The 25,189-nt window shown below is 56.2% G+C and overlaps 1 protein-coding gene across 1 annotated transcript in view; it reads right to left on the bottom strand.

Moving 5' to 3' along the window:
- The window catches only part of LOC105189000 (uncharacterized), a 338,666-nt gene that overhangs the window by 280,988 nt on the left and 32,489 nt on the right, over nt 1–25,189 (bottom strand). The window contains 1 exon segment of the mRNA XM_019844040.2: nt 19,322–20,221. Coding sequence (XP_019699599.2) covers nt 19,322–20,221 — 900 coding nt within the window.

The raw sequence follows: 25,189 nt of genomic DNA, 5'->3' as shown, positions 1-25,189 counted from the left end.
CGCTTCTTTCCTTCCCATCTTCCCGGTTTTTTCCGCTCGCTCCGGCTGCTTTTATTAACCCTGAGCCCACTGCGCGCGTGCTCCTGCCACGGCGACGATACCGCAAATATTTGTCCGCCGATTCTACGCCGTTCCCGGGCGGACTGGAAAGCGGGTCGCTGCCCTCCGCAAATATCCGCCGTGGCCGTGACAGAAATTGTTACCGGTACACGGGCACGCGGGCGTGGGTACGCGAGTGCGCGCGAGGCGAGGAGAGGCGGACGCGGAGTTTGCGCTTCGCACGCGAGCGCGTGCATAAGAAATAAATGACAAGAGGGATAGGAAATTAATTCGTTTGAGGCGACGAGGGAAAAGGGAGGTGCGAGGTTCGATTTCGCTATGAATCAGCGGCGGGACTCGTGCCGGCTGCGGAGGGCACGAGCGGTTTTTTCGTAGGAGTCTCTCCGACAAACCGACAAAATAAAGATTCTCGTCGTGCGACCCGGCCTTTTTCTCGGCTCAACAACAATCGGCTCCAAATTGGCATCGAGTGTCCGTCGATCGGAGGAGCGCGCGGAGAATCCGCGTGCGCGCGGCGGTAACGAACAATGAGGCGAACGCGGTTCGGCTGGGAACCAGGACGGGGCACATTGTAGTAAAAGAGCCTCTTTGTTCCTCTCTCGCCGCGGGTGCAGAATTTGTGCAGAGTCCACCGCAAAACCTCATCAGTCCGTGACGTTAACTTAAATTACCGGTGTAATATCCATGGACAGTTGCGACAATAACCGTGATTCGGCTCCGAGGTGCGATTAGGCCGAAAACGTGACTGCCAATCGCCGGAATATCAGGCCGCGGGGAGGGGGGGTAACGGGGCAAAAAAAATGGCGACGATGATTATCAATAATTGGCCGATAATGACAGTAATGCGCCTCCAGGTTTCGCCTTGCGAAATTATGCTTGTGAGCGAATCACGACGCCCCCGCGGTTGCGACAGAAAGTTCATCTTTCATTAGTATTGCCTTATCATGAGAGAGCAACGACCAGTTTTGCCGCGGCGCGACAAGAGGAGGGAGGGGGGGGAGAGAGAGAGAGAGAGACGCCTCCTCCCTGCCGACGTATAGTCGAATTATCGCTCGTCCACGCCGACGATCTCGATCGCCTCGATCAAAAATTCAACGCGGGTCGGGCGGGGGGCGGGGGCTCATGAACCGCACATTACAACTTTCCCTGTCCAAACGCTTCCGCGTCGACGAGAAAGTTAACACCGTCGATAATTCCGATCGCGATCTCTTTTCAATGGCGTTTTTGCTCAGCGCGCGACGGGAGAGGGACATATCAAAAATATTTTGCATCACTCCATTCATCTCTCTCTCTCTCTCTCTCTCTCTCTCTCTCTCTCTCTCTCTCTCTCTCTCTCTCTCTCTCTCTATCCCTCGCGCGCGCGCGCGCGCGTCCCCGGCATCGCGATTGAGATGTATTATTAGCTTTCCCCGATAGATAACATTGTTGTGACGTAGATTGCGTTCGATTGTTAGTCCGCAGAGAATGTCGAGTGTATCTCCTTGTCTCCTTTTCCCCGGCTGGCAATCCGCGCGTGCGAGTGGTAGAAAGTCACGAGCCGCGGTATTGCTCTTTTTTCCCCGCCGTGTATTTACAATCGATGACATCAGCCACTTTGCCGCCGAGCGAAGTAGGCTTCTCTACCGCGTACCGGCGCGACGTGCGCACAAACCTACACGGAAAAAATGACGTCATTCCGCGGGCGTTGCGCGCGCTACGTCGCGCCGTGCGCCTCGCGACATCACAACACGAGGATGACGATCGCCCAATTGGAATTTCAATTCATTTACCGGGCTCGCCCTTTCTCCCTCTCTTTCTCTCTCTCTCTCTCTCTCTCTCTCTCTCTCTCTCTCTCTCTCTCTCTGTATCCTTCTGTTCCCGTCGACGCGCCCGTCGCTCATTTACCACGTATTACACCTGGTAACGGACGGACGCGGGTACACCGCGCGAGAGAAACGGGCTGGCGGGACGCGAGGAGAGGCTCGTTCGCGCGAACACCATTCGCGCGAATAATTAAGCGAGACCACCACCCAAGCGGCGTGTCTCGAGTTCCGAGCGCGCCTATCAACGCGTGCAGCCGCGCGAGAGATTATTAATCAACATCCTTAAGGCGAGGAGGACGGAAAGAGCGCGCGCGCGCGCGCGCGAGCGAGCGAGACAGAGAGAGAGAGAGAGAGAGAGAAAGAGAGAGAGAGAGAGAGAGAGAGAGAGAGAGATTTATCGTATTTCGGGAAGAGCGTTCTAGAATAAATTGCAACGCGCGCTGGAAATTAAATGTGAAAGGGAACGTAATTGGTTCATAAGAAACCGCGTAATTGGGATCTACGCCGTTTAACCGGTTATCGAGAGTGAAAATGGAAAGGTCGATGCTTCTTTCGAGGCGGCGCACGAAAACTCGTGATATCTCTCGCCTGTCTGTCTGTCTGTCCATCCGTCCGTTCGTTCGTTCGTTCCTTCAGCCGCGGCGCGTTCAGCCCCTAATGACCGCGCGCGCGCGCGCATCGTATTTCAAGGCTGCGGGAGCGAGCCGTGCGCGAGAGCGTGGCCGTCACACAGCACGGCGATATTTCGTCCCGCGATATAAAACCGGTAGCTGCGCGTACGCGTTAACGATCGGCACGATAATCGCGCGTATCCGCGCGTCGGTCTTCGTAAAATTGAGTAATGGAAGGCATTACGCCGGCGTACGACGGCGGTTACATTATAGTATACGCGCGCTCGCTCGCTCGCTCGCTCATTCGCGAGCGAGCGAGCGAGCGAGCGAGCGTCGGGAGAACGCGTGAGAATAGAAACATCTTCCTCCTGCGAGGAATGCCGCGCGCGACGCGGTCTCTCCCCCCCCGCCGCGCCACCTCTTTAATCGACGCCGAGCGTGCTTTTCACTCCGGAATTTATAGTCACCGCCGCGACGGCGCGCGTTATATGAACCTGTCGCCGCTAATGACTCCGGAGCGCGGCCGCGGGACTCGGCCGGACAATGAGGGAAAAAGGAGGAGAAGAAAAGAACGCGGAATCTCACCTCGCGTGAAAGCGAATCGACCATCAGCCGCTCTCTCGCCCCCGCGGCCGCGCTATCGCGCGCGCGATTAGTATGCGATTAAGCGCCGAGATTTATGGCGGCCGTTAAGCCTGAATGCGATTGATTTCGTCAATGCCGGCGCTCGCTCGCTCGCTCGCTCGCTCGCTCTCCGAGGAGCTTTTCGCCGGCGGCGCATTGGCGCTCTGCTCTCGACCTCACCTCGTGAGTCCGCGGGACTGTCCGGGACTGCTCTCGCGCGCTCGCCTTTATATTAGGCCTCGATGCGCCACGAGAGAGTCTCAACGCCGATATCGTCTAATGTTACGAGCCGGTGATGTCATCGCAACGAGCATAGTTGCATAACACGAGATTGTCGCCGGGTGTACCCTGGATTCGGCTTGACAAAAGCGCGCGAGAGCGAGCGACCGCTCGTATCTCCAACGCGTTCCGGACGCGTTGACGTTCGTTTGGCTAATACGGGAATCGCCGCGCCGCGCCGCGCAGCGACGAGATGCGGACGGCCGGCCAGGTTTAGCGCTAAACGTACGAGAGAGAAGGAGCACGGCTGACACCGTTGCGCGCGCGTGTCGCTACGGCGGACAGCACAGTGAGCGCGTTCTGTCGGCGGAGTGTGTTTTTTCGAGTGGCACCGACGACGACGCGCGGTGCCTTTTGCAACGAGATCCGAGAGCGAATGGTCGATATCGCCGGCGGCGTGGGTGGGTGCGCGTAGCGCTCGCCTTCTCCTCGTCGCGGCATACCCCCTTAAGGGACTAACGCCATGCAAATGAGAGCGGGCTCGGAGCGGAAACGAGTCGGAGGCAGCTATCTTTCGTTTGTTCTCGAATTCTATTTCTGTTGCAACGGTAAAATAGCGGACTCGATCGCGGGCCGAGTGTTAACGCTCGGTTTCACGAGCTTCGCGCGCTCGCGGAAGAGAGAGAACGCTCGGCCAGCCTCGGAGAGGTTGAGGCAACTGGAAGGGGCTGGGCAATATTTGGCAAGAAGTCGGGCGAATTGCGACAAGTTTCGACAATTCGCCGTCTCGTGATGGACGCTGGTTAAGGAAAAAAAAAGAAAAAAAAAAGTCACTTCGTCTCTCACTGTCTCGATATTGCGAAAGCCGTTGCCAAGTGCAATGGAGTTGATGTGTGTGAAAAAGAATTGATTTTTTCCACATCCTCATCCTCATCGCGCGAGCCAACGAGCGACAACAAGTGCCGCGTTTGTTACATGAAAAACAATATTCCCCCTCAACTCTGACCTCGAGAGTGGTCCTCTCTCACCTTACGCTCGGTGAACGAACTACCGCAGAGTCCTCGCGTGCGTCCGTAAAATCCGGCGAGCGCAGGTAACGAACACGATTTTTCTCGCTACCGTTGGCGTTTACGACGAACAAACGCAGAGGAGTCTTCCAGTCGCCGTATGGAAAAACGCGACGCTCATCGGCAAAGACCGCCGCGCTCTTTTTGCCTGGGACGATGGGACTCGCCATCGTCGAACCTGACACACCACGGGAGCGTAATCGACGGCTCGAAACCGGTGGTGCGCGCAGCACACCGCGCGGGCGCTGTGTAAATCGTTAAGCCGCCGCAGCCGACGACGACGACGACGACGACGACGACCACGAGAACGACGGCGACTAGCCGTATACGTCGTAAGGTTATCCGCTTCCAGGTTATAGGGAGCATTAACGTCGCGAGCGGCGATCAGGTAGGTACCTGTCGACGGCTACGACATACTTCGACGACACCACGTACACACACACACACACACACACACACACACACACACGCGCTTCCGCGTGCACAAACGTCGGACGGACGAACGGACGGACGGGCGAGCGCGCGCGCGCGCGCGCTTCTGCTCGTACATATCCCGGGACTGACTTTCATTTTCATTTTTCCATTACGCGCCGACGACGACGACGACGACGACGACGACGACGACGACGGGTCTGCGAACTATGCTAACGCGCGTTAGCCCGTCAAACGCTGAGGCGCATTGAAGCGGGATAAAATCAGAGCCGCTGGAAAAGTTTCAGGCGATAGAGCAGCTCTCGGGCGTACTGTCGGCGCGAGAGCGCGCTTTACTTCCGATACCCCGCGCGCGCGCTCGCGCGCAATGTGTAGCCCCGGCATCATTATTCATTCACGGGACATCATTATTCGCAACATCGTAAGCGCGTCTCCAGTGTGTCTTTTTACGGATCCGCGCGCGGGCGAAAGCGAGCGGCGGGCAATTGAGCGCGATCACGCTAACCGCGCGCGCATAATCGCTAACCGAGCGCTTGTTATTCGATCGTGATACCTCGGCAACGTAATTCACGGAGTATCCTTCCTGTTCGCTCTCGCTCTCTCTCTCTCTCTCTCTCTCTCTCTCTTTCTCTCTCTCCCTCTCTCTCTCTCTCTCTCTCTCCCTCTCTGTCTCGCGCGCGATTTCGAGATTATACTACACAAAATTGCGTCGGAATTTCGATCACGGCGAAATCGTTCCCGGCAGCGTGACGTGAGCACCTCCGCGCTCACGTGAGCGCGGGCCGAAGCTGAAAGAGAGCGTCGGGCACAATTATGCGCGCCTTTCCCGTATGAATATATATATATATATATATATATCCGATATGCGTTTCTCGGCGTATCGGCGCCCACGTGGCCCCGTCTGAGCCGCGAAGAGCAACAGCCGCGGCCACAGATATCGTATACAGCTCTCGCGGTAATCGCCGATGCGGAGTCCGACCGCGCATCCCACCGGCCGGCTACCGTCGATGAATCATGAAATTACACCGGTCGCGCTCTTGTCGTGTCTCGTTTAATCCCTGCATTCTGAAGAACGGCCGCATATTATCACGTGCCCTAAGTGCGCTAAGAGCGCGATCGCGATCGCGCCCGGCCGACTGGAACTAATACCACGAGGGTCGGCTTTGTACGACGGACAAGTTCGCGATCGCGATGGAATTTTCTTCCCGTTTTTAGAAGAAGAAGCGCAGCGGAGCCTCGACAGAGTCGACAGAGCCTCGAGAATCACTTTTCGCGCTTCAGCTGCCGACAGTGACGCGCTAAAAACGTCGCGATGGACGTCACAGCGTAGTTTAACGACCAAAGTTTCATCGATGAGGCAGAGTCGTCTCGTAATTTCTTCTTCTTCCGCCACTTTCTTCTTGTACCATTGGTGCCGCGTGTTGGACTCAAAGATGCGAGGACGAAACGCTACAAACGACCAGGAGCGGAATCGTGAGTTCTTTCACGAGTAGCGTGCACGAGGTGCTCCAAGTCGCGGACGATTCGAGCCATGAAAGCGCACGCTAAATATCGCTCTTAACGCGCCACGGCGACTATAAATATCTCGGAACGAACGGAACGCGCGGAGTCGGCAAAAGAGAGCCGCAGGAATGCGCGTGGGCTTCCCGTTAACAATTATCTTTTCTCGCTATTCATCCGACCAGCCGAACGGTGTCGTGTGCCCACCTGTGTGTGTCGCTCTCCGCGGTGTCGCTCCGCGCCGTCCTCGTCATCAGCGGCCTGACTCATCGGGCCGCGAGATATCGTCTGTCAGCGTGCAGGGCTGCTTACACCGCGGGAATGTTTAGTCACAAGGACCAAGGAGTCGCCAAGAAGACCAGGTATGGCCGCGGGATGGAGGACTCGCGCGCGATAGTGCACGTCTTGCGGCAAGGTGACATTCGCGACTTCGATCCGACGCAATTTTATCGCTTGGTCGACTTAGTCGACCGTGTGGTTGACTGGGACACGTGTCACGTGGCGTGCGCCGCAGATTCGTCGAAATTAATTTACACCGAAACTCACTCTCTCTCTCTCTCTCTCTCTCTCTCTCTCTCTCTCTCTCTCTCTCTCTCTGTCTGTCTGTCATATAATGGCACGTCGAGATGAAGGGATCGAGAAAATGACGGCGGCGACCAAATTCGACTCGCGTCGTAAGCGACAAGTGTTATATTCGCGCGGTGGAAATCGTCCAATTAAAATGTTTTCGTAAAATGGGTCGCGAGGAACTGGTCTGCAGGCATGACGAAAACACGGTATTCCGGTGCGCTCGCCGCTGTCAGCAGACTCGTAATTAAAGCTTTGCGTCCGTGATTAAACGTCAAAGTTGCCCGAAGCCGGGGGAGGACGGGTGACAGGTCCCGGAAGTTGGTAAAGGAGCGCATTATTAATTGGGCTAGCATGATCTCCCGGTGCTCCCCCTCGATCGATTAACCATAGACGCGCTAATAAATAAAGGTCAGGTCGCAGGGAAAAGGCAGGAGGGGGAGGCGCTGAAGAAGAATTCGCGGGTACCCGAGAGGCAGGGTCTTGCTTCTATCTTCTCGGCGTTTCTCTCCGCGACGCTTACCGCGGCGCGCGCAGCACGAGAGGTGACCTTTAATTGCGCTGCCAGATATCGACGTGACCTCGAAGAGCGCAAACTATCGGGAGGTTTCGCGCCTGGGGCTCCGCTAGTAGCCGGATGAAGGAGAAGGAGGTGAAGAGATGTCGGTGGGGGAGGAAGAGGAGGAGAAGGAGGAGGAGGAGGAGGAGCAGCATGATATCCTCCCGCTGTTCCAGGACCCAATTGAGCCGTCCAGGTGAATGCTCCGACACACCAGGACGCCAGAACGGACTTTAATGAAGAGAGACATCCAGTGTCGCGGTGCTTGACGGACTACAAGCGTTGCTAACGCGGCAGCGATCCCTCTTCCTCGTGTTCTTATTCCTTTCCCGTCTTCTCGCCGCTCATCTTCTCCTCCGTCCAGCACCTCCGCGGACTTTCGAGCGACCCTTCGCGCCTCAGCGGCACGTTCGGCTTTCTTTGCCAAAGAAACCGCCGAGGTGCGATCAACTTGCTGCCAGGTACTTTCTACCGGTCACGAGCGTCTTCCGAGCACAAAAAGGCAGGCGGGATATCTTGGATCGGGAAAAAACCACATGGGCCGTCTCTTTCTCCGCCTCTCTCTCTCTCTCTCTCTCTCTCTCTCTCTCCTCCTCAGTCCCGTCGAGCTCTCATTGACGAGCTTTGGGACTTCCTCGTCCTCGATACGACGTCGACGGCACCGAATACCCCTTTACGAAAGTGTGCCTGCGACGAGGCATTATCATTGCGCGGCTCGGCGATTTAACTCGAGCGGCCGGCGCCGATGAAGACATCGGCGGTCGGCAATTCGATACGTCGGAAACGCGCGAATCGACGATCCGCGAGACTCGATCATGTGTTACACGCGACAACGGGCCCATATGTCGGCTCGGGACGGCAGCGACGAGCACGCAGGTCTCTGTGATCTGGAAATAAGAACATCCGTGCGCTCCGTATTTTCGAAACGAGGCGAGCTACGTAATCATTCGCCGGCTCGCCGAGCTACAGCAGGAGAGAATGAATATTCTACACACGGCATGCAAATTATAGACGTCGCGCGCACGTAACGCCCGCGTTTCCTCGCTCCTGCGGCCGCGGGTCGCAGAAAGGCACCGCTCGTTTCCGTCCCGAGGTACCCGAAACCGCAGATTATTCCGGAGACACGCAAGTTGCGGTCTCCCGACTTTCGGCCGAACTTTCGCCGCGACGAACCACGCGACCGACCTCTCTCAGCTTGTCGTCGCGTCCGTCCCAACTCGCTCGTCGGATACGCGCTGTTTCCCAGGCAAGAATATTCCGAAAAGTTCGCGTCCGCCAAGTTCCACGGCGAACTTCAAAGCCGTCTTCTATCCGCTCGATCACCGTTCGTCCGATCGCCGGCTACGGCATCGGCAACCCTTTGTGCCCGCGCCGAGATAAATACACCGTTCCACTTTCGTCGCGCGTCTTCCCGTGTGAGCGTCTTTTTACCGGGCGTCTTCTCTCGGGCGCGTCGCGTCCCGGTCGCTTCAATCATAACGGCGGAGCCGGCTCCATAAATTTGTCGCAGCAGCACGCGGGCCAAGAGATAGCGTACGCGGCATCGTACGGTACACGCGAGCCGCGCTCACGATTCCGCCGAGCCCGCGAGAGAGCGGAGGGTCTCTCTTTCTCTCTCTCTCTCTCTCTCTCTCTAGACGGGGCGGGGGACGACAACGACAACGACAACGACAACGACAACGACAACGATGACGACGACGACGACGACGACAACGTGGAAAATGTCATCCTCGTGGCGGAAGAGGAGCCCGACGTCGCTGCTCCAAGCGTGGGATGTGGGTCGCGGGGTCTGGGTGTGATCGCCGGCGAAAAAGAAGAGGTCGAGACGCGCGCGCGCTGTCTATGCGACAATACGCCGGCTGAAAGGCGCGACCCCCGGCCGACACTCACGTCACGCCAATAATGACCGGCTATTACCTAATAGCCGTGCAAGGGCCGAGCCCGTGATTTTCGATGCCGCACGGACGACGCGTTACCGTTGATACGATACCGGCGGCGGTGACACTCTCGGTCGGCAGTCGGTCACGTTGTGACTTGTACACGTGCGCTGCCGCCCGCCGGGATGTAAGGAGCTCGCAAACTGCTGGATATCTCGCTATGATCGAAACGTTTCTTCTTTTTTCTTTTCGGGTCGGACACTTTTGCCCCCGCCCCCCCCCCTGAAATCTGTTACTTTCCTGGTTACGTAAGCACGAGGGCGCTAAATATCTTTAGATCTGGGCTGTCGATGGGGAAACTCGAGTTAAGTCAAGGTTCGCTCGTCTGCCCGACTAGAAATTTTGATCAGGTTCACCTAACATTGATAAGGATTTAATAGGGTGAATGAAAGGTAATCACCTAAATAAGTCAGTCCTTATAATGTTCCAACGACAAATGAGTAAGGGAGACCTTTATAAGGTTATAATGATTGGGTCAACATTAGGATCTTAATGTACCAATCTAGTGTGTGATATAATATGGTTCAGTTAATCGGGTCCTTGTCGGGATCTTATTCATTGTACCTAATATGATTTGCATTATCAAGTTTTTACAAAAGAATTTTTGGGTGTCATTTCCAAATATAAAGATGTTTGTATTGAAAAAACACTTCAGATCACTTGAATATATTTGTAAAATGCTACAGAAACTATCCTTTTTTTGGCAGTCGATAAATAGTTGTAAAATTAACGTGACATGCAACTTTTCTCCTTGACGCTACTTTATGTCTTGTCACCTTGTGATACTTTGTGATCTTCTGATATTCATTTTGTGTTTCTTTTCCGAAACATTTTACAAGTATGCTCGAGCGATCTAAAATATTATTTCACGCAAATATCTTTTCATTTGGAAATGACATGAAAGAATTCTCAGCGTGTTATTTCTTATTTCTAATGTCATCATCCAATATAGCCGTGGCGAGAAATCAGGAGCCGTAATTTGAAAAAGAAAAAAAAAACGTAATAAGAATTCCATAAGATAACTCAATAAGGACCTGACTATGAATCCTTACCAAGGTCCCGATATCCACGCTGCGTTACATGACTTACTAGGACCCGATAGTATTACCTTATTAGGATCTGATATCCAAATGAGGTTAATCTGATCATGGGATAAATTTCTAGTCGGGTGGTTCTTCTTCTTCTTCGGTGAACAATGCGGGGCTGCGAGCATAGGAGCTTTTCCGGGATGTTGCGGTACCGGGTTACGTAAGGGAGACAATTACACTGCAAGTGGACTGAATAGGACGACGGCGAGTGTCGTTATCCTTTGGAACCGGGACGGCGCGCACAGGTGAGACGGCGCGCAATGTACTTCGCGATCAATCACCGCCGGTAATGTATGCGCGCCGGTCTCGGGATATATAGTCTAGGCACGGAACTTGGAAATAGAATCACGCGACGCCTGGCCCAAATTCGGAGCGTTTTTCATTGCCGCGAAACGGCCGCGAGGAAGCGAGCTTCGTCGCCGGACACCGATCGATCGACTTGCTTTCGGACATACAAGTTGTGTCGACGACGATCAGTCGCCGAGCCCTCGGATTTCAACGACGACCGACGGAAGTTTCGCACCCTTCTCACCATGCTACGTGCGCGCGTCACGCACAGGATGATGCGTGTTCCGTAATCAGCGTGTCGCTGGAAGAGGAACAGTCTAGGCCTGTTGTTTCGTTCGCCGGCCGGCGCGTTTGCCGACGACGCGCCGCGCCGCGTCGTCGCCTCGCGGTCGTCGAGGAGAGAGATAAAAGTTCCTTCTCCCTTGGAGCTACACACGTTTTACGACGGCACCCGGCTGCAGCTGCTGCTTCAGCTCCGGCTTTACGGTCTCTTCCGCGCCGCAGCGCACTTTCGGCGTTTCTCACGGGGGAAATCACCGGGCCGAGCTTCTCCGGCCGTTCTCTCGCAGCGTTTCGCGCGTCGCTCGCTCGCATGCAACGGACAATCCATCCGACAGATGTAACCGCTCGTCCCGACCTCGGCGATGACGCGAGCCATTAATTGCCGGAAACGTGACCCGCTCGACGCGCGGTGACACGCGGCGGCACGGTTCTCGCGTATGCATCGCGGATGCACCGGCAAGATACCGCGCGGTATCACGACCATCACGAGAGACCATCCGCGTGTGCTCGCTCGCCCGCTACGACAAGAGGCGTCCGCTGTCAAATCACTTTCTCCCGCTGAACACGTCCCGGACGATTCTCATCTGTCAGAGCAGGGGCGCTAACGGGCGAAACGCGGCTCGCAGTCTCGATCCCGCGCGCGCGCGCGCGGCGCGGAAACCCGGACGGATCGTGCTGTCGCTCAGTCCGGAAGAAACGTCCGGAGCAGCCCGAGCGACACGTTTCCCTTCGAAACTTCGTGCGACCGAGACTACGGCGTCCCGCGAACAATCCAGCCAGCGTTGTCGCCGACGACGCTTCTCCATCGACTCCGGAAGCTGCTGAGAAGCCACGGAACAGTCATCCGCCTGAACTTGAATCGGACCGTGAATTTCCGCAACTCCGGGAGACCGCAGGAGAGCTCGCTGCTGCCTCGGTGAGAACTGTAGAAGGAACCGCAGCAGCAGCGGTGCATCAAGCGGCGGAAAATTCCGTTCGCGGCAGAGGCGGATAAAAGGCCGCCGCCGCCGCGTCGCGGGTCGTTTAATCGAGGGGAAATGACGCGGTCGACCGAGCGGAATTGATCAGCTAATGGTATCGCGTGCGGTGTGCCGCAGAGTCGCTCTAACGCGTATCGTGAATACGAAAACGGCAAAACGGGCAAACCGCGAAATTTAATTGCTCATTAGCGGTAGAGCGGCCGTTCGGCTCGCTCGCTCGCTCGCTCGCCATCGAGCAGGAAAAGCCCGCGACCTTGAAAGTCGATCCCGATGCGCGCGCGCGCGCGCGGCCGGCTCTCTAAGCAGCGCCGGCGCGCGGTCGGACACGATGTGAAACACGTAATGCGCTCACGCTCGCGCGCTCCTTCATTCGACTCGGGCAAAGCCCGGGCAAACACGATGTAAAACATATATTTAACGGTAGTCGAGTACCGTAGCGAGGATTGTAATCGTATACGTTTAAAGTGCCGGGTATCGAGTGTTGCCGTTTCGCAGTCGGGGGAATATTAATGACGAGCGGCACAACGCGGCCGTTTCGAGAAAGTTCATCGACTCTCTCGAGCGCGCCGCGCGGCGCGAATCGCGCGCGAAAAGCGCGCGACTGCCGGAGACGCAAGGACGTCTTACGTAACTCGTAGGCTCGAGAGAGCCAGGTGCCGAGCGAGACGCGCGCTCGCGTGTCATCGGATCGCATCGCTAATCATCGCAGTTCACCGATAGCGCGCGGCGGACGACGCCGCTTTCGCAGAGGAAGAGGAAAAGAAAGAAGAGCCTCTTGCGCAACGGTGCAACGAGACACGTCAAATTAACGCAGCGGGCGACATGCGTATCCGTAACGGCTCAAAGAGGAGAGAGAGAGAGAGAGAGAGAGAGAGACGAGATCGCGACCTATGAAAGCCGTAGGAGATTCTCTCTCGCTTTCATCGCAACACAGTGCTTGGCGAGCGCGCCAAGCAACATTCTCGCGCGGCCGTTTCAATTCCGCCGAGCTTGTCGATCGCCCTGTCCGTTTTCTCCCCGTGCCGCCGCGCCGTCGCGTCGCGTCGCGTCGGCGTCGCGTCGGTCGCGCGGCATGATTCTGCAATTACAAAGCGAGCGCGGACGAGCGAGCCCTTTGGGTACGCACGAGCACAACCCGGAAATCGGCCGACATCTCGGGGTCCGCGAACGTTGACACCTTATTATCGCCGCGCCTCGGGCTGCGATCGTCAGGAAGACATCGGCGAGCGCGCGCTCTCTGCGCGCTCTCCGGCGCGTCGCGGCGAAAGTCCCGGGGAGAAAAGAATGGCCCGCTAAACTATATACCGATCGGAAGTCACGCGGAATAATCCCGGCTCGGCTCGGCTCAGCTCGGCTCGGCCCGGCCTGGCCTGGCCTGGCCTGGCCTGGCCTGTCGCTCTCGAGATTCGATCGCGGCACCGGCCGCGGCGCGATCATCTCGGCCACCGGCCACGGTTCAATGAGAGAACGCGATCCTTTGTGCGACCCTTACCTCGGCCTTAACGCCGAAATAAAGAAGCTAGAGAGAAACTCGGCCTCGCGGGACGCTCAGCGCGGCGCGGCGCGGCGCGGCGCGGAGGATTCTTTGGGAATCACGAGAGCGGCGGACACGTTTCTTCTTCTCGCCTGCCTAATGAATTATGCTGATACGCTCGCGGAACGAAGAATTCGCGACTTCTAGACCAATCTTCAAAGTAACACGCCCCCCTCGAAAGTTTACTCGTCGTTCCAAGGCGGAAATTGAACGGCGCGCGTGCGACTCGAGATTACAAGGCCGCGATTGCGCGGATCGGAAATTGCGCGATGAAAGAAAGAAAGAAACGGAAATAAAGAAGGCGGCAGCGTAAGGTGGTAATTCTCACTGCGGTTGGGATGCGGCATTTATGAGGTCGCAGGTTAAGTTTAATAAAAAAAGAAGAACGACGCGCGAGGGATTTCTTCTTCTTCTTCTTCTTTCTCCTCCCGTCGCTCGTCCAGCGCCGCGCCGCGAGAGAGCGGGATCCATCTCTCGCGGATGAACACAAACGCTACGCCGTATTACCGAAGAAAGCGACGAAAAGGATGGGGGACACGAAGAGACCCAATAAACCTACATCGGCCTTCGCGGTATCGTGTTACCCTTTTGCCTCGACGCGAGATCGCTCGCGCGCGCGTGCGCAAAAAAAAGTCATTACAATCGTTACCTTCTTCCCCGCTTTCGAAACGCGCGATGGAACCTTTCGAAAACAGATGCCGTGACTCGCGCGACAGAGGCGGCGCTTCGGCGAAGAAAAGAAAAAAAAGAAAAAAGATGAAGAAGGGAAAAAAGAACTCGTGCGCTGTGCGGGTTTTTTTGTGAGCGTTGCGAATTATGCGCGACTTCGGGAGACGTCGAGCGAGCGTAACTTTCGACGCCGCCTTTCGTTTCGCGAGACAGGGACAGGTCGTGATAGAGGGATTATCGGGCTGTCCCAGAAACGCCAAACAGTCACGGCTTGGTCGACTAACCGTGTCGATAAACAAAACGGAACCCGATCAAATGTTCACGTAGCGAACACTTGATCGGCGGCCGCCGGCTCTCCTCGAATTAAAAAAAAAAGAAAAAAGGAAAAATGTCCCGTGAGTGAGAAAGACGATGTCAGCTAAGATCGCTTTCGTGAGGTCATAATCGCGATTATCTCGACGTTCTCTGATGCGATGAGACGTGTTTGTCATTCCTCGAATTATCGATCTAATGCTACGATAAATTTCCCAAAACGATCGACAAGTCGACAAGGTCTCTCGACGAGACTTATAACGACCTCAACCGTTTCCAAACCGTTTTTATATGGTACCTTTGCTCTCAATTAAACGCAAAGGGGAGCGCGCGGAGAGCGCAATTCCCGACGAAATACCCAATTATTCGAAGAACAAAAGACAGCCGCATCTTTATTCCCCAGACGAGACTTCTTGCTCTCGGACTTTTATCCATCTAGGTCAGTGCGCGGAAGAACAGCGCGAAGCAACGGCATCTTCTCTCTTCCTAGTTTTAAAGCCGTGCATACACGCGCGCAAAGTGCGTGCGTGCGTACGCTCGCTCGCTCGCTCGCAATCGGCTTCCCCGGTGACTTACGACCGTACATACTGACGAAGCGTATACAGCCGAAGAGAGCATAGTGGTTGTCGACGGCGGCGGCGGTGGCGGCGGCGGCGTAAAACCGTCATTACCGCCAATTACAATAAATCCCGCGCCGTATTCTCCGCTTATCGTTTTCCGCGCGTCTACGCTGGAGGTGCGGCTTAATCTATAATCCGACGTGAAGGTAACGGAGCGTGGATATACGGGGTGTCCCGGACCACCATCCAGCTAACGTAAACCCGCGGAGCCACCGCGGACGTCGAGTGAGCCGACGAACAGTTGTCTCACGATAGCTCCCGCGAGCCGTAATCGAGCGCTCTTCGACTAGGCTTGGCAAACTCGAGAACTCGAAGCTTCTCGTCGACCAACAACGCCGAAGAACAACACGAACTTGCCCCGCTTATGACCGAGTTCAGCCGCCGTGTGAGACACCCCGAGGCAAAAGCACATCGCACCGAGCGTATCGCGTCGGCCATCGACCATCGGCCATCGACTTTCGACGACAAGTCCCAATGATCCCGAGTGCGATACCAAGCACAAGGTGATCAGAATCGCGCCGGACACCCCGTACAGGTGTGCGTGCCGCGGAGGAGAGGCTCTCTCGCGGGAGGAACGAGGAGACAGCGGCCGAAGGGAGAGGAGAACAGACAGGAGACGAACTCGCAAAGAGAGAGAGAGAGAGAGAGAGAGAGAGAGAGAGAGAGAGGAAAGCGGGCGTGTGCAGCGAGTACAAGCGGCGCGACGCGCGGCCAATCATTTTCCGCGGCTACACTTTCACGACTGATGATCGGGTAGCGTTTCAGCGGCGGCGATCGGCACCGAGTCGAGTCGGCCAGATTTACGCCACCCTGTAATGCGCGTGTGCGTACGCGTACGCGTGCATGCGTACGCGGCGGTGAACGTCGACGACGCGCCGCGAACTAATGCTGGTGTAAACGCAACCACCTTGTGGATACCGCGCGCGCGCCGTGCTTATTCGCGGAGGCCCGCTATACATCGCCCGGAGGAGACCTCGGCGTCGCTCGCTCGTCCAGGGACAAGTGGAACGAACTCGCACGCACCCATGGGACTTCCGCGTCCGCGAGGTGCCGGTCGGGACCGGCCGTTGGAAAAACGGAGTTCCGCTAGATGCAGATGCTTAGCGATCGCTCTCAATCGCAGCCGGTCGATCAATCGCCGGACCGCCACGTGAGCGCGATCGTCATCTCGATCGGAAATCGGCCGTGAACTCGGCCGGGAACTCGATTTGGAAAAATCCCGTCCGTATCTTATCGGCCGGATGCTTCGCGACGCGGTCTTTTTCTTCTTTGACATCATGTTAATGAGGAAATCATGTTAATCACGATAACTCGCGTAAATTTGATCGCTTTGTGTCGATTCTCGAACGCGAGACAAGTTGGTGTCGACGCGACTTCTTGACCGGCTCATCGCCATTTCTTGCTCACAGCTGCGGAAAGAGCAATCAGTCGGATTTCACATACACACACTCATTCTCTCTCTCTCTCTCTCTCTCTCTCTCTCTCTCCCCCTCGATTATTTCGGCTGAGACTTTCGCGAAAGCACGCGTTGCGACAGAGCATTCTCGATCATTCTCAATTTCGGATAGCTGAGCACGCGGTGGGAACTCGCGCGATCGGGAAGTGAGGTTTCGGCAGCGAGGTGGATACACCAACGTGGATCGAACACATTCTCGGTTCGAGCTCGGTTCTGCAAAGAGAAAGAGAGAAGCCGGCGTGGTCGCCGCCGATGCACGCCGTCCGCGTGGAGCTGCACGTGGTGACTCTCGCGAGCGACCGCGTGCAAGCAGCCGTGGTCCAGATAGATCACGTCCGATATAATTAATGAGCACGACCCGCAATTCCCATACACACCTCCGTCTCGCCGGGTCCGCCCTAACAAGTACCTCGGCGAACCCGGTCTAACCTAGGCTAACCCGGAGAGCCATGAGGCCGAACTCGGTCCGCGCGGCGAGGCGGCACTATGTAGGTATCTGGGTGAGAGTCCGCGTTTTCCTGCTCGCGATTCCTCCCGGCAAAAATCGGCAATTACTCCACTCGATACGATCGTGCGATCGTTAGGCTGCTCCGCCGGCGGATGACTCACCGTCTCTCTCTCTCTCTCTCTCTCTCTCTCTCTCTCTCTCTCTCTCTCTCTCTCTCTCTCTCTCTCTCTCTCTCTCTCTGTCTCTCTCTCTCTCTCTCGCGGACGGTGATTCCCGATATTCATCGGGAAATAGAATCATCTACCGGCACAAAAGTAGATAAATTATCGACGTTTTCAAGTCCTTTTCAAATACTGATCCTATCGGAAGAGTTATCAGAATTATCTAAAGAATTAGCTAAAAACAAGATAAAAAAGAAAAACGTCTAGAGAAAAGTATAAGAATCCATAGAGCGAGAGCGAGCGGCAGAATAAATTCCGAAACGTCCGCGTTGCAGCGATCAACGGGTAGAAATCGCGAGAGAGAGAGAGAGAGAATTTCTCCCGAAAAATGCGCACATCGACACATCTCGCCGAAGCGCATCGCGCCGCAATATGAATTTCTCACGGGGTGCGCGCGCGCGTCAGCGGACGACAGCGGCTGCGGCTTTATATACACGGACGGTATTAATGCGGATAAGACAAGTGACTTTAGTTCTATGCGATGTGCGCATTAATGTGAATAAGTCAAGTGGCGCGGGGCCATGTCCCCGGACGAGGTCGTGCAGAGAAAGTCGAGATGCTTAAACTTTCAATCAGGATGTCATAAGCGTTAGGCGAAGTAACGCTCTGTATCCGCCGATATATACGCCGAGTCATGTTCGCCCGCCGCGAATTGTCATCGGCGAGACGCGATCGATAAGGGAGACAAATCCCGCGCGTTGCGCCCACGCCGAATTCCGCGAGCGCGAGCGCGAGCGGCAACGAACGCGACAGCGCGCGATATCACGCGACGGCGCACAATCGATGTGTATACATGCATCGATAATGACGCTACTCTCTTGCCCGGCTCTCCGAAACTGGCGAGACTCGCGCGCGCGCGCGCGCGCGCGCGGCGTTTCTTCCATTACTCGGCACGCGATGTTCTCCGTGAGAGACAACTCGCCGGCGGATGTTTCGAGCTCGTATGTCTCGATCGCTCGGCGTATGAAAATTTCAAACGACAGCTCTAGCCGTAAGCGGATTTTCTCTCCTTCTCTTTATTCTTTCCTTTCTTTTTCTCTGTCTCGAGCAATAAAGTCGAATGAAATGCCAAGAATGGAAGTAGAGAACACACGCGGAACAAAATCCGCGATTTCCACGATTGAATCGACCACAAGTCGTATATCCGCTTGAACGCCGGACCTTTCCGAGTGCAATTTGCGTAATTTTCAGCACAAAGTGCTGAATCGCGTAAACACCGACAATGCTAATTGACGCGACGATCCAAAATTCAACGAGCGACGATCGCGCGGCGGCGACTTTCACGAGAACTTGTAGGTGCGCGCTATTGGATATTCGATAAAATGCGCATTGAACCGCGCGAGAGCGTTCGCCTGCGCGGGAACGATCGCCGATATAAATCATAACGGTGGAAAATGAAGCGTCGTAAATCACGCAGCGAAGAAAAAGGCGAGTACGCCGTATTTCTTCCTATATCCGTGGAAATTACGTTTTAATCATCCTTGGTAGCGCATTAAGAGTAAGAGCATAAATTACGAACAGAGAGGCCTTCCTTTGGCCGGTGTGTGTGTGTGTGTGTTGCAATTTGCTTTACTGCCATCGCGCGCGCAGTAACCATGCTAGTGGTTTGTATTCAAATGGACATTGTTCGTTCCTTTTATAACGCGTCTGCGCGTTCCGCGACGGCGCCGTTAGTCTCGGCGCGAGAGGACTTTAGTCGCCGAATGACGGGAATTCGATTTATCGAGTCGGCCCATCGAGCGAATTTAATATCATCCGCGGCCGTAAACTTGCGTCGTCTATCTATTATGAATAGTTCATGCCGGTCGGCGGAACAATAGCGGCGACCGCGCCGCGTATCGACGCGACGTGTTTCTAAATCTCCATCGCGTCGGGCTTCATTCACGGGTTCAAGCGGACTGTCCGCAGGATCGACAACCTTTCGATTCTTAATCCGTGGCGGCGCTTCGACGTCGACCGAATTGTCGAGGCGATTACAAGAATACGAGCAACTCCAAAACTCCGTCAACTCCAAAAAATATCGACACTTGTCAGAAGCAACTTACCCCGCAGAACGCAGGAACCGGTAACGTCGCCTGGTCGTCGCCATCGATGGACACTTCCGCTTTCTCGGCTTCCTCCGCGACGACCGCCGGTTCCGCTTCGAGATACACGCCCGCCTCCGTCGCTTCCGCTATCAGCGTGTCGCTCGAGTCGCACTTGTTCAGGTTCGTGTCTTCCGCTGTCAACGTCTCGAGCGAGACCGCGTCGTCCTTCTTCTCGTCCTCGCGGAATTGCTCCGGCTCTTTGTTCCGGGTATTCTCGTCCTCTGGCGCGCACTGCTCCGGGCCCGAGTCCTTGGCGTCCTCGTACAGGGACGTCCTGCTTCTGTTCAGATCAGCTCTGCGATCTTCCTCCAACAGCCTGGCGAGAGCCTCGTCCGCGGTAGTCTCGTCGAGGTTCTCGCCCTTCGGGAGACTCGCCCCGAGCGTCTCCGGCGCGGGCTCGTCCACGGGTTCCTGCTCGAGCCTCTCTTCGGCGAGTTCCGTGTACCTCTCCGCGGATTCGTCGCGACTGCTCACGCAGGCCACGGTGGCCGTCGCCACGTCCTCCAAGTACCAGGAAGTGCAGTTCTCCTGGCGTCTCTTCTCCGCGACGCTCTCGTCGCCCTTCGACAGAGCGCCCTTGCACTTCCTCAGGTAGCTCTTCACCTTCTTCGTCTTGCTCTTTCTCGTCTCCTGGCTGCGCGGCAGGGCATTATCCGCGTTCTCGTTGGTGTCCGCGCACGAGGTCACCTCCGCGCTGCTCGGCGGCGCCTTGATCTTCTCGGGATTCTGCGATGCCGCTTTCGGGCCCTTGCTGGACTCGACGTTGTCGTCGGCGAAGGCGCACGGATTCTGCTGCTGATCGCTGGCCAACGTCCACGTCTCCTCCTTCTCCGGCGGCCGGCGATCCGCCGGTATCACCTGCAACAGCGATCAACGACACGAGAGGTTGTGAGAGACTGCACGCACGATATCCAAGATTTACAAACACAGTTTTACAAAAAATGTCGCCCGCGTGTTTTCATTGGCTCGGCCGAGCCGGCGGAAAGTCTCCGAGCGGCGAGACTTACGCCGTAAATCCGCCGAGCGGGGCCGAGCGTGAGGAAGCGGTGGCGGAAATTCTCTCACAATAACAGGCTCACGTTTCGCGGAGCTGATTAATTTGCATAATCGACGGTGGGAAAATCGCAAGCGCGCGCGCGCGCGCGCGCGATCAAAAGCAGCGTCGGCTCGGAGGCAAGGTGAACGACAGGATTGCGGCGCGACCGGTCACTCGATCGCTTTCGCAACGAGCGCGCGCGCGCCGTTGGCTGCGCGATTGGGCACAACCGTATCGGCGGCGGGGACCGGCCACGGCGACGCGTAAAACAATGGACTTGCAGTAAATATCGACGACGACGGCGCCGCGCGCGCACGCGGCTAATATCAACCCCGTACGCGGCGCATAACGATGATATTTTACGCCGCAGCTACGCGAAGCGTGCGCCCATAAGACCGCCGGGAATACAACTTCCTCCCGTAATATCTCCGATTTCATAATGCGCGCGCCGCGGACCTCTCGCGGTTTCCTGCTCTCTGAAATACGGCGATGCGCCGCTCCCGTGGACGTGAGTCATCGCGCGCGCGAGTGCAACGCGCCCCGGCTACCTCTTCACCTCCACCTGCGCGTGCGTGCGGCAAGGGCGAGTCCGGGAAGAGACGGAGAGGGTGGAGAGCGCGCTCTCGAAACATACGGCAATAAGGATCGCGCGAGGGAACAAGTGAGCCTCCAGGGAAGGGGGGAGGGGCGGCCGACATAATAGGCCAGATGTATACGAGAGATACAATGCCTCCGCCGGGACACAATGAGAAGAGACGTCTGCGAAACGCGCGCTGATACTCGGAGTTCCCTACCACGTGCTTGAAATTCTCCGCACGCTTCCGCGCGCGCGCACGATTAAGCAATTTTCCTCACGCGGATCGCGTCCGACCGCGCTGCGCGCTGCGCGAGAACGAGATGCGAGAGAGGATCGCCATCGCGATCCACCGTCGAGGTTCCGCGATCTGCGATCCCATCTGCCCCGGCTTCCATGTAAACGCGCGAAAGCGCGGCTACCCCATCCCTCTCCCTGCCCTTGCCTGCACTTCGCCCGCGAATAAATCCTCCGCCGGAGTCTGGCCGGAGTTTGCATGTTTTTGCGGCGGAACAAAAATAACGCCGCGCCGGCGGATCGACAGCGGCCCGGAGCTGGTTTTGCATCGCCCCCCCCCCGCCTGCCCCTTTTCCCGCGCGAGAAAGGGGACCCTGGGCGAGATTGAATCTGCGCGATGACGCGATAGCGCGAGAGAGGGAGAGAAAGAGAGAGAGAGAGAGAGAGAGAGAGAGAGAGAGAGAGAGAGAGAGAGAGAGATGAGGCGTGGGAGCCGCCGAGTCGGGCTAATCTCTCGGCCAGAGAGCTCTCATTCGGAGCGCGTGTCTCCTCTGAATGCGCCGCCGGCCGCGCGCTCTTGGTGCCATCCGGAGAGGGAAAGTTTCCTCGAACCGACGGCTGCTGCTGCTGCTGCTGGACCTTTCCTCACGTAGCACCTTCGCACGTCGCGCGTCCGGCGGAAAAGTAAAGGCGCTCGAGGAATATATATCGCGAATGTAAGGGAGAGCGAGGCCGGAGCTGCTGATAGCGCGGCGCAAAATGACTGCCAGAAAGGCTGCTCTCTCTCTCTCTCTCTCTGCAGCGCGCGCGCACGCGCGTGAATACATTTAGTGCCTTAATCAAATTATTAACCGTACCGCGAGGTGTGCTTTCCCCTCCCTCGTAAATTTTACTCTCGTTTCCCGTTCTAGCGCAGCGCGACCGTTACGTACTTTATTACAATGAGATCCGAAGCTATTAGAGAGACTCGAAACAACCGGACGTTGGCTGGCCGGCCGGCTGGACGGTTAAATGAGTCGATCGACGGACGGTGCCAGCCGCCTCGGCAGCCGATAATAATTACTCTTTTCTCCGAGCGGCCCGACACACACACGCGCGCGCGCGTACACACATCGTGTACGTCATAACTCATTCTCTTTCTCGATACGTGAAATCGGCGCGTATCTGAAATCGCGCCTTCCGAATCGCGCTCGCCGCTGCAGCCATGAACGAGCGAGCGAGCGAGCCACGGGAGATGTACGTATGTAAGCCGTGTGTTTCTCAGCGCGGAACAAAACCGCCGAGGAAAACGGCCGTTCGTAGCCTACGGTAGTCCCGGTAACGAGAGAGCTCTCCGACGGTCGTCAATGCGAGGGCTTATAAATGGCCGCGGTGCTACGTGTGTACGATTACTGCGCAACATCGGTAGGGTTGCGGCGACGTCGAGCGCGGATAATTACGCAAGCGGTGCCTCGCTCGTAGCGGCGCGCACAATGAAATATCATGTCATCGTGAGCATTACGAAACACACGCTCCTACGAGAGGCATTTAACCCTCGCGATCGGCGGATCGCCGCGCCGATGCGCCGCCGGACTCGGCGATTCATTAACGCCGCGCGCGCGCGTTCTTCTCGTCGGAGGAATTCAGTTAGCTCCGCGGTCGTTTCGCGCGTCATTGACGCGCCCTCGCGAGGAGACGAGTGGACGGCTAAGGTAAACAAAAACCGCCGTCAATTACCGGACATTGTGCGGACTGCGTGGGGTCCCTCTCAACGCACAATGGCGGAAATGTGCGAAAAGTTATTTTTAGGACGGGTGCAACAGTGCATGGAAAGCGAGCGACGTCTCTGCGTTCGGCCGGCGGCGTACTTAGCGCGATCGGACAGTCGGATTTCTAGATTCCTTCGTGAAATATCGAAAATGGCTAACCGAGGCGATTTTCAAACGTCGACGCGCGGTCGAGACACGAGAGGTACGGCAGCAACACACAATACGGCCGCCGACTATTAATTTCGCGCGACCGCGACCGCGACGTTGCGAAACACTCGCGCGATGACTCCGAGCATGCAAAACAGGAAGGCGCATTCCGTCGCAGCGCGTTATATATAGTCATCAATTACGGATTGCGATATGAGACGAACGCGCGCATAAAACAATAAATAATCTCTATTACACGCGCGCACGATAAATCAATGCCTATCTCTCGGCTAGGCGCTGCGAACACGTCCCTGAGAGGCGCCCAAAGGACTCGCATGGTCCTCTCTCTCTCTCTCTCTCTCTCTCTCTCTCTCTCTCTCTCTCTCTCTCTCTCTCTCTCTCTCTCTCTCTCTCTCTCTCTTCCCCTCGGGACGAAGGAACAACATCTTGGACACGATGCGCCGAATCGCGCGTACGCCCGCGATTAATCTTCGTATCCTCTCGCGTTACGCGCGAGTCGTCGTCGGCCGCGAGATATCGGCAACAATGTTAATTAGTCCGCGGGATAATTTATACCCATGGCGTCGTATCGGCTTCGGAAGCGGAGCGGATTACCATAGGAAAGGGCAGAGCGGAGGCGCGCGGAGACGTTGCGCGTAAATCACGGGCGAGACGCAATGTATGGAGAAACCCGGGCTGGCTCTCCTCCTCGTCTCGCTCGAGAGCATCGCGCCGGTTAAATATTGAATGAAGATCCCGCGCGAGCGCGCTTGTGCCCATCTTCGTGCACCGACGGGTGTACGTGTGTGTTGGTGTGTGTGTGTACACCGAACACGACCAGCAGCAAGCCGGACGATCAGCCTGCTGGTCGGTGTTACCGGTCAACGAAGCATACCACAGCGATAGCACCCACTTTATTACGGCGACCGTAAGTATGGGCGACGTATTTATCGGGCAGTGATTCGCACCGCTTACCTACCCCAACTAGAAACTCACGGGAAAATTACGAGCCTAACCTGGACCGGTGAGTGGCTAGCGTGAGGAATACACACACACACACACACACATGGACACGGGGGAATGTGGTGCCCAGCCAAGTAATATGTTGACTCGAAAGCGTCAAAGCTTCGATAGCCGCTCGATAAGCCACGCGATTACTTGTTAATGGCGAACGGCTTTCCGTCCGTCGGTCGCGCTCGAAACACGAGAGACGGATTTACGGGTTGGCGAGGGTAAGGAAATATCGCCCGCTAATTCCAAACAAGAAACTCGACCTCCCTCCACTATTGTCTCGCGGGGGGAAGGGAAACGCGAATAACGAGCGATAAACGAGCGACTCTCTCGCGTCACGTCCGCGCTCGTGCGCATTTTTTCATCGGAGAACATCTTCTCGATCTAGAAAGCAATATCTGTGGGCGAGGCGCGACGAATAAATCTCGGGGCAACCCTTGGAAGAAATCAGGGCGGTTTGATAAATTCGCCGCCTATCTATACGGGTTATCTCCACTTTTCCATAAGCGGCGAAGCATCAACCTGCCGGCTGCGTCGTTAAACTCGCGCCTGGCTCTCGTCCAGCGATCGATAAAGGCTCCATTATAAAGTAACTCGCCGAGTGGCGTAGAATTTCATTCACGAAACACGTAGCACCGGACGTGTTATTACAGAGCGAACGGTCTGCGCGGCCGCGAATAACGCGCGGCGACCGGAGTCAAAGTTCGTCGTATCTCTGATTGATCTAAATCGCGCGAGCGTCGGGTCTAACGGTGCGTAAAACTGTACATTTATCCGGCAACCGTTTATCGCATCAACAAGTTGTCATTGTAGATCTCAATTTAAATCCACCTGACGTCGCGACAGTACAAATAGCGAATAACGACAACGACGTGATAAACGACGAGAGGGATCATGAGAAGGATTCGCTGTCGACCCCCCCCCCCCCGCCGCATTCGAGAAGTGCGCAAACCTTCACGGTAGATCTTCCCGACTCGTATCTCGCTCGAGCGACGCGTGAGTTTCATTTCAGGGAGTCCTCGTAGTCCTCGTCGATAAAATTCAATTTTCCGGCGCACGCGAGAAACGCGCAG

Source organism: Harpegnathos saltator, unplaced genomic scaffold (assembly GCF_003227715.2).
Source record: "Harpegnathos saltator strain DR-91 unplaced genomic scaffold, Hsal_v8.6 scaffold785, whole genome shotgun sequence".
NCBI lineage: Eukaryota > Metazoa > Arthropoda > Insecta > Hymenoptera > Formicidae > Harpegnathos > Harpegnathos saltator.
Note: the sequence above shows the minus strand (reverse complement) of the source record. Positions and strands in the feature narration are given on the sequence as shown.